At 39.0% G+C, this 10,337-nt stretch overlaps 1 protein-coding gene across 1 annotated transcript in view; it reads left to right on the top strand.

Annotated features, from left to right (window-relative positions):
* IGF1R (insulin like growth factor 1 receptor) overlaps window positions 1-6,142 on the top strand; it is a 140,759-nt gene extending 134,617 nt beyond the window's left edge. The window contains exons 20-21 of the mRNA XM_075207699.1: window positions 1,056-1,190; window positions 4,864-6,142. Of these exons, the coding sequence (XP_075063800.1) occupies window positions 1,056-1,190; window positions 4,864-5,230 (502 nt within the window). The 3' untranslated portion in view covers window positions 5,231-6,142. The remainder of the gene's footprint in view (window positions 1-1,055; window positions 1,191-4,863) is intronic.
* Window positions 6,143-10,337: the final 4,195 nt, after the last annotated feature.

Below are 10,337 nucleotides of genomic sequence, written 5' to 3' on the forward strand. Positions count from 1 at the left end.
GCTGAGAGGGGGTGACTGGGTAGCGGTGATGCTGAGAGGGGGTGACTGGGTAGCGGTGATGCTGAGAGGGGGTGACTGGGTAGCGGTGATGCTGAGAGGGGGTGACTGGGTAGCGGTGATGCTGAGAGGGGGTGACTGGGTAGCGGTGATGCTGAGAGGGGGTGACTGGGTAGCGGTGATGCTGAGAGGGGGTGACTGGGTAGCGGTGATGCTGAGAGGGGGTGACTGGGTAGCGGTGATGCTGAGAGGGGGTGACTGGGTAGCGGTGATGCTGAGAGGGGGTGACTGGGTTGCGGTGATGCTGAGAGGGGGTGACTGGGTTGCGGTGATGCTGAGAGGGGGTGACTGGGTTGCGGTGATGCTGAGAGGGGGTGACTGGGTTGCGGTGATGCTGAGAGGGGGTGACTGGGTTGCGGTGATGCTGAGAGGGGGTGACTGGGTTGCGGTGATGCTGAGAGGGGGTGACTGGGTTGCGGTGATGCTGAGAGGGGGTGACTGGGTTGCGGTGATGCTGAGAGGGGGTGACTGGGTTGCGATGATGCTGAGAGGGGGTGACTGGGTTGCGATGATGCTGAGAGGGGGTGACTGGGTTGCGATGATGCTGAGAGGGGGTGACTGGGTAGCGATGATGCTGAGAGGGGGTGACTGGGTAGCGATGATGCTGAGAGGGGGTGACTGGGTAGCGATGATGCTGAGAGGGGGTGAACGGGTAGCGATGATGCTGAGAGAGGGGGTGAACGGGTAGCGATGATGCTGAGAGGGGGTGAACGGGTAGCGATGATGCTGAGAGAGGGGTGAACGGGTAGCGATGATGCTGATGGGGGGGGTGAATGGGATTGGGGTGAAGATGAAAAGGAATAGTTAAGATTTATTATGTGGATAGATGTAGTGCAATGTTTGTAAGAGGGTTCAGCTATATGTGTAAAAGGGTATTTGGGTATGTGTTTGGTCTGATATTTATTAGCAGAGGTTGTCTGAAAGCATTTACGTTGGATAAAGATTATTGTGCTTGTGTAAACAGGGTCCTTTATTTCTCTCTCGTGTTTCCCCTTTAGGTCATTTGGTGTAGTGTTATGGGAGATAGCTACATTGGCAGAGCAGCCGTACCATGGCATGTCCAATGAACAGGTTCTCCGGTTCGTTATGGAAGGAGGTCTCCTGGAGAAGCCAGATAACTGCCCAGACATGCTGTACGTTCTTTCTTTTTTGTGTTCTTTCTCTCTCCCTGGTGTCCAGGCTACTGACCAGAGACAGAAATCCCATCTCCTATCATCTCCATACATTTATCAGCAGATGTCACTTTTTCACTGTCCCTATTATTGTACAGGAATTTTTTTCTATTTTTTATTTATTTTCTTTTATTTATTTATTTTTTTTAAACCATATAAATAAGGATTGAATATGTTGTTCAGCACTGTTGGTGTGCGGTAATTTTTAGCAGTGGTGATACATTTTATTTATATAATTTAGTGCGAATTGTTCATAAATTGTTTTCGTTAGATGACACTATAGTCTTGTTTTCTCAGCCTACACTAAGGCTGGGTACACACTACAGAAAATCAGTAAGAAAGGATCTTACAAACAAATGGAAAAAAAAAAGTCCCGATCAGCATGCCGATTCATGTGTACACACTATACATGTTTTACAAGATTCAGCCTCAGATCTGTGCTCTTCATCTGTCATAACCATCAGCTGTAAAGATCATGACTATGTAAACCGTATGAAGATCTGGGGGGAAAAGTATTAAAGTGCAGATTTTGCAAGTCGCCAATATTTGGCGACTGCAGGGGATGGTTAAAACGGCAATGTCTTTAAAGGCAACACTTCCCTTTGAAGACATTGCCATTTTAAATTTCCCCTGCAAAGTCGCCAAATATCGGTGACTTGCAAAATCACACTGCAGAATTGGAAGGACATAGTTTCAGCATTAAACAAGATTTTTATTCCGGTTTAAAAATCTAATGAAACGATATGATGTGTTTTGGAATGAACATCGTTCATCGTGTCAGTGTGCACACTAATGCAATATTGAGCCAGTCGTTTATCATTTATCAATTAGACCATTTATTTTTTGTTGTGTTTGAATTTTTGGTCAATTTTTTTTTTTTTTATTGTGCAGAAGGAAAAAGGCATATAGACTGTTTTTTTACATCAGGATGTATACAGGCTGTTACAGAATAAATAATCTCACATTTGTATACATTAAATTGGTGTTAAGGGTAAGAAGAATGATAGGGTAAGAAGGGAGGTCTGGAAGAGACCTCGCTGACCAATCCTACAGAGTATATGGTCTGAGTTAATCATACACCAAATGTATAATGTGAGCAGGTACATAAGAGGGACATATCTTAGTAATTGGCAGAAATTTATTTTAAACTTTCTTAAGTTATCTACTTTCGTTATGTATGCTGGATTTATGTACGGTTCTAATAATTAAGGGGCCCCATCTTGTTAACTGGGTACGGTGCTGCGGAAATCTTGTGGCGCCTTATAAATAAAAGATAATAATAATAGATAACTGTCCAAGGCTGGTTTTGAACTTCTGTGAAGTCTTATGAGCATTCAGACCAAAGAATGTGCAATCTTTGGGATTGTTGAGCGTTTCTGTGTAGAAATTAAAGTGGTCAGTTCTCCAAGAGTAATGTTCCAGCTCAGTTCCCCTCCTTCCTTCTTACTGACCAAGATCCTTCATTGGAGTTCGGACAAAAAGTAACCCCACCAGAGTACGTTAGCTGTCTTCACAACATGTTTGTTTTTATGTTCACTGTGATTAAAAGAGGAACATCACAGGATTCTTATGAAGGGGCCTGTGCTGGGGGAGGCCTGGCTGACTAATTGTCCTTTTAGGGGATTTTCATAAGCCTTGGCCACACTTCCTGATCAGTTGTGGGGATTCTGTGGCTGGGGAGATCACATAGTCCTTGTTCTGGACAGTTCTTAGTCATGCATCATAAATGTATGAATCATAGTTTCCTACAGTAACTGAGCAGACAACAACCATCTTTGAATAGTCAGTAGGACAAACTGGTTTCAACACACATCTGCTACTTTTGACCTTAAACGGTTTATTTAATATATCACTATCAAGTAGATCAGTGATAGATTATAAACCATTTCTTTTCTCAGGGATGATTTACAGTCTCAATCCATAACCTCTTACTCGTCTCTCAGGAGCAGCAGTGTTTGTGTTCATGTTTGGTGGTACACACGGGAATGAAATGCATGGGTGATGGGCTCGTTCTCTATGCTATCTGGCACCCTATACCATATCCTACATGGCACTTAATAGTGATGGCTTTGGTTATAACTCAGCAGCAGCTGGCTGTGCCATATGAGGAAAGTAATACAGCGGCAGCTGGATTGTTGGAAGAAGTCTGTCCCTGCACTAAATTGAAAGCTTTCCTGAACATGTTAACAATTAAGAGGCCATTGCTTATTGCAGAGCATACAATGCAGGATTGTACGTATATTGAGTAATAAGTACGCGTTTGTTCTTTTTATCTGTATTTCACATATGCAGGTTTTCCTCTTTTGCTCATTTGTAAATTTATTAGAGGATGAAAGAGATCTCCATCCTCCAAGTGGGGGGCTGGTGTGCTTATGTGCACATGATTCCTTCTCCCTGTGCAGGAGGCAGCTCCTCCTTGAGATTCAGTAAACAAGGTATTAAATCCACACGGGAGGGGAAGAGGGGGATTAAAAAAGCCTTCCATTTATGGCAAGAGCTGGATGCATGGTCAGTACGGAATGGCTCAGGGAGCGTCAAGTGACAGGGCTCTATGTACACGTCAGACGTCTGGCTTCTCAGCTCAGTCTCGTTTCCCCACAGTGGACCCCACATGCAGGGGCCAGGATGGTACAGGAGAGATCCTGTGTGCAGGAGAGACTCTTACAGGAAAATACATAATTAATGGGAAATGACTGGTTGTAGTTCATGGTGACTGTCATTTTTGTTGTTGATCATTGTAAGCAAAGCAAACCTTTGAATTCATGCAAAAAGCCTTGGCCCTATTATTTGTTATGATGATTACTAGAAAACATATGTTTTTTTAATGTTTGAAACTTTTAGGTAGCTCTTCTCCTAGTTACAGGCTCTTTTTCAGGAAGTTTTGTAGAGAATACTTTCACTTTTTGAATGTAAGGCTTATTTTCTCTCTTATAAACAATACCACATTTCTTCTTATATCCATTCTGCTATGCTTAAATGCAGAGTGAGTGCCCATGTGAAATGTTGGACCCTACATAATACTAGTATAGATTACCTGAAGCAGAAGAAGTATTAATCAGTCCAGCATGATAGCGGTCACTTCGCTTTGGAAAGCAGACCTATTTAATAATGTTGATAGGCAATGTTTTAGCTTGAGATTGTGACTTGTAATTTCATAAGTAAAATGTTTTGTACAGATTTGTGGGTTCACACACAGGGGCAAGGCCAGTGACTTGCTATGCATTTTGGCAAGTGGAAAATAGCTGTGGGGGAGGGGGTTTGTTTTGTCTTGTATTTTGTTTTGGGATTGAAGAGGGGGATGGGGTGCAGGGTTTGGTAGGGAGAATATTCACTTAATATACACACATGTAAAGATTTTGTTATAACCTGTTTCTTGCTGGTCTTTTGTATGTAGGATTTAGTGTAGTTGATGCATGCTCTTTTTATACATTGTTTACAGCAAATTCCACAGTGTTTGTCACAGTCCAATGATTCATATATGCTTGCTTCAACAGGATTTGCAAACATGCTTAGCAATAGTAAAATAAAACAAATTAGTATTACATATATTCTTTGATAATTGATTATACCATTTTATTTTTTAATTTTATGGTTTTCGTTACAGTAATTAACTTGTTCTTGTTTTTTGTCTCAGGTTCGAGCTGATGCGCATGTGCTGGCAGTACAACCCCAAAATGAGGCCCTCCTTTCTGGAGATAATCAGCAGCATTAAAGATGAGCTTGATCCAGCGTTCAGGGAGGTGTCTTTCTTTTACAGTGAGGAGAACAAACCACCAGACACGGAGGAATTGGACCTGGAGGCAGAGAACATGGAGAGCATTCCATTGGATCCATCATGCACCCTGCAGACATCAGAGCTTCATGTGGGACACAAGGCTGAAAATGGCCCAGGTGTGGTTGTCCTGAGGGCAAGCTTTGATGAGAGGCAACCGTACGCACACATGAATGGGGGGCGCAAAAATGAGAGAGCGCTACCTCTTCCCCAGTCCTCAGCCTGCTGATCCAGGCATGGGGTCTGACGGACACTTGTGAAAGTACAGTCCTTTGTGTACCTCTAGGACTTATCACACAGGAGCCTCCCTCCGTATCAGTGCAAACACTAATCCACTTTCTCTATTGGTTTGGCTTCAGCCTCCTGCTGAGTTGGCACTGGTGTACTTGCTCACGGAAGGACCTAGTACGTCAGACCAATGCCCCATTTTACTCTGTGTGTCACGGTAAGCGTGTATCTGCTCTCACACACCAAGGCTGAAAGCACTTCTTTTTCACGGTTTGGGCCAGATGAAAGCAAATAAACTACTTTCTACTCTTGGCCTACTCTAAAAAGACTCCTTTAGTAAAGTTAAAGCATATTGCAACCCAGAAATTTATTTAATTCTGCCAGTCTTTGCCAAATAGATTTTTATTTTATTTTTATTTTTTTTACAGCATGGACAGTGCGGATGTATGAAGTCACTTTTCATATCACAAGCCCATGCACACTTTATTCGATTTTTGTTTCATGGGAACTTTACTCTGTAACTAAGGTTTTTGTTTTATTTTAGGATTTTTTTTTTATTTTTATTTTTTGCGTGTTTGAGGTGGGTAGTGGGCTAAATCTGTAAATATATATACATAACACAATCTGGAGAAAACTGGCAAAATATAGCAAAAAAACAGACAGGGGTTCACAGCAAAGTGCAAAGCTTTGCTTTTCAGAGAATAATTGGAAAATACTGTCTTTAAAAATGGATTTTTTTTGCAGAAAATGGTATTGGTATATCCAGAACAACAAGTTTGTAGGCCATCTTAATTGGAATTGTGACATCCTGTTTGTGTGTGCTGGAATGTTCTAAAACATCAGACTTTCCCGCAAACCCCTGCTGTCACCACGTCTCTCTGAAGTTCCTATCTTGCGCCTCATATATATATATATATATATATATATATATATATATATATATATATATATATATATATATATTATAAATAATTTTTTTGGGTGGGAGGGACTTTTTTCCTTGCTAAGACTTTGTAGAAGGTCCTTACAGTTCAATGTGAGGTCATAGCGTCATTTACATACACATTTTGTGTCCCTTTTATAAATTTTTTATGGTTCAGATATTCATCTATGTCTGTACAGAAAAGGCTGCTATTTTTTTCTTTATCTTTTGTGTATTTAATCTATGATAGAAAAAAAAAAAACTTAAAAAAAAACTTAAAAAAAATGCACCTTCAGGTCTACTCTTCCATCTTTTCATGTACCTATAAACTTACTTCTTGTTTTCATAGGGCTTACACACACAAACACACACACATACATCACCACTCTGTACATTTGCAATTGACTTCCATTGAATGAAATGGGAGATTTTGGACAATTGTGCTGCGCTATTTCAACCCATTAATAAGCCCCCTTGGTGTCATCTTTAGATTCCTCACATTCGACACCTTCCACAAATGAAATTGTTGTATTATCCATTCATTTGTTTAATGCCTTTTTTTGTGTGTGCGTTTTTGTTTAAAAGTTTGTGGTTTGCTAGTGTAAAACCAAGTGTTCTAGGAAGAGTTGTGGGGCAGAGCAAGGTGTCTTATGATACAGTGTATAATTTTTGTTCTATGTCCCCATATCTCCTCTCACAGCTTTCACTCTGTTATATTGCAATGCGTCAAACAAAAACTCAGGTCAAAAAAACGCATGGTTTCATATTCACTAGATTCTCTCTGTCCCTGTACTTCCACTTGTCAGAGTCAGAGCCTTTCACATATTTCTAGACCTATCTTCTCTGTGTATGAACTTTTGGATAGAGCCTCAGGCTTTAAGAGCTTGTTCATACATACCTGCTGGGTAAATACGCTTAAACATGCTTTAATAATGTGTTTTAAATGTGCTATACATGCATTGTGCGTTTCCCAATGCAGTGTATTGTACTGATAGCACATGTTACGCAGTAGATCATGCTGCATTCTAACATTTTAAATGTGGCATTACAGTTTTAGAATGCAGTGGTGGGGAGGGCACCATTGACTCTCTTGTTTGTTCTATTTTTAATGTGCTTTTCATGCGTAAACATGTGAAAATTGCAACAACAACAAAAAAAGAAGCAAATAGGTGTGAACAAGCCCAAAGTCTCAACATCTATTTTGGGAGCATTTGGGGGGTTTTTTTTGTTTTTTTTTGCTGGCCTAATTTTTTAACAAAAAACAAAAACTCTTCCATCCCAATAACAAACTGTAATTGTTACACAGACCAAATTCTTCTAAACTAAACTGATTCCATACAGCTCATTACTGTTTAAGTGTGGCATACCTACATTGTGGTGTCTTATTGTATCAACATGCAAAATCTAAGAAAGAGGTAATGCATTTGAAATCACCACAGGTGGTTTAACTGTTTTCTACATAAACAAAAATGTTGCAACAAATATGCAGAAATACACAGCCCCAAGAATTTTTCTATGAGCTCCCCATTAAGTCTGCTTGCTTGCCCTTGTGCCCAGTATTGTTAAATGAGTAAAGAGTACGGAGGTAACATAAGCACACAGGTATGAAAACTGCACTGGAAATTTGAAACAACTGTGTGTGTATATGTATATATGTGTGTATGTATATGTATATATATATATATATATATATATATATATATATATATATATATATATATATATATATATATATATATATATATATATATATATATATATTAATATTTGTGTGTTTTCTGTGCAGAAAATTCTGTGTTTTTGAGTTAGTAGTATTGATTACTGCCATTTTCTTAAGACACAAAGCATATTTGTGACATCTGCCATAACCTTTACATTAAATTCTCACATTGTGTTCCTTCATACACACATGAACTACCCTGCACTAAAACCAGGCATATAATTCACTCATATACCATGTAGGTACATTACAGTGCATTTGAGAAAAAGAAGTGAACACAATTTGCCTTGGGTGCACCAAAGAAACCCATGTCTGATCAATGAGTGAAATAATACTCTATGCCGCATTGCACTGTGACATATGCCTGTTTATTGCCAGGCCTGTACTGCAAAGTGCTGTGCAGATACATTGTACTGAAAAGTTACTTTCTTTTTTTTTTTTTTTTTTTTTTTTATATATATAAAGTGTTTTGTTGAATTATTCGTGATGAGTACAGCAAGAGTCCCGTACCTGAGCTGCTTTGTTCCAAAAAAGTGTTTCAGTAGTGTCCATGACAATATGGCTACTTGTGGGACTGTTCTGTTGTAGATTCTGGCTGTAATTCTATTTTAATTCAAAAGATAGCTGTTTTGATAGCTCCCAATATCGATCTAGCTCCTTTTCCATTTAACAATTTGATTACCTTCATAGTAATAATTTTAAGACCTCGCAATCCGATATACTAGCCCCATGTTGCTTAAATACCTTACTTTGTTTGCATCGCTAACTATTGCCACAGTGACTTGACCTTAATCCACATTTAGACCAAAATACTAATCTTGCAAACACAACAAAACATAATGGAGCTTGTTTAATATCATGGTAGTGTGTGTGCAAAAATGTGCTGTAATCCACTACAACCAAAGAAAATCAGATGTTCTCTCTCATTTCTCTAAGCTGTGCTACAGAATTGACACTACAGTTTGGTTGCCATAGGTTACATCCACCATGATGTGAAATAAGCTCTAATATTTGCTTTTGGGTGGAAGAGTTTTCTGCTTCATTTTTCTTATTTTTTTCTTTTTTTAAATAACCGCTTCATTACTCATTGGCTATTGTGACTACAAAAAATGAGTAAGAAAAAATAAAATGTGAATGTCTGTAGTAATGCATTTTATTTTCTTGTTGAAGCGTAATGAATCTTGACTTATCTTGTATGTTTTTCCTACCCTGCAACCCCTAAATTTAAGAAGGTATTCTATGTAGGATTTCTTTTTTTTCCCCCCTTTCTTTTTTTTTTTTATTTATTGTCATTGGTTTTGGTCACTGTAAAAATGCCCCAACACATTCTTATATATTAAGATAATGTTGTTGTTTTTTTGTAAATGACAGGCGACAGTTTTCAATATTTTTTTTCCCCAAACATTTATCTACCTCACTCTTTATTTTTTTATATGTGTAAATATCTATATAAATATTAAATATATACAAAAATGGAAAAAAAAATACATCTCACATTTTTCAGCAGTTGACAATAAACCATAGATCCGGTAACCTCATACACTATACAAACCACAAAATGCTGTTATTGAGAGGAGGGAGAGGTGATTTGCCATTCCATTTTACTGGGGTGTGTTGGGGTGCAAGCTTATCACATGATATTATATTACTTTGTTGTTCACTGTTGGATGTGACCTTGCCAAAGTTATGTACCGCTTAAGTTTACGAAAGAGCACCACAAGAAAGTAAGAAATTATAAGACAATGTCCAATTAAGGGATGCTTCTCTCTCAGCCAAACATAGTCACCTCTTTAGCTAAAGAGGTGGTCACCTTTCACCACTCCAGCTGTTGCTAAACTCCATCACCCACAATGCTCAGGCAGTGAGCGTTTCAAAGGTTCTCTACCGCTTTAAGAATATACATGCTATAATGTTCTTCTTCTTCTTGTAAAGGAGAGAGAGGTTAAACACCTAGGTAAGGATCATACAATCAACTTGTCATAGCATATAGGGAGTATTCATTTATTATAATTAAGTGAATATTGAAATTGATGACAATATTACTGTGTAACTGCTGCCCAAAGACGGTGGATTCAGCCTACTTGTGCACTGATTCACTATATAGCCTATCCGTTCAGATAGAACTAGCGACATCACTGAGAAATAAGGCACTTTGTGTTCCTACAGAATTCACTGGCTACAGTCTTGCATATATTAAATCAGATCCCAAAATAGCTGCTTCCATTGCGAGTAGGTGACTGCTGGTCTGTAGTCTCTCTCTATAAGGACCTCGCTACATTATACATGTATTTGTGACAGTAGTGTATTATATGGAAATCACTTAAAGCGCTTCTGATATGGCAATAATATAGGCCCATAGTTTATATTCTGGCCATGTTGGAAGTTTAAAGCTTTATTTTAATGACATATTAATATAAACTTGTGCTGTATCCAGTCTGAACTATAGATCACCAAAAGTGCAAAAAC

The sequence above is a fragment of the Mixophyes fleayi genome, chromosome 4, assembly GCF_038048845.1.
Source record: "Mixophyes fleayi isolate aMixFle1 chromosome 4, aMixFle1.hap1, whole genome shotgun sequence".
In the NCBI taxonomy this organism is placed as follows: domain Eukaryota; kingdom Metazoa; phylum Chordata; class Amphibia; order Anura; family Limnodynastidae; genus Mixophyes; species Mixophyes fleayi.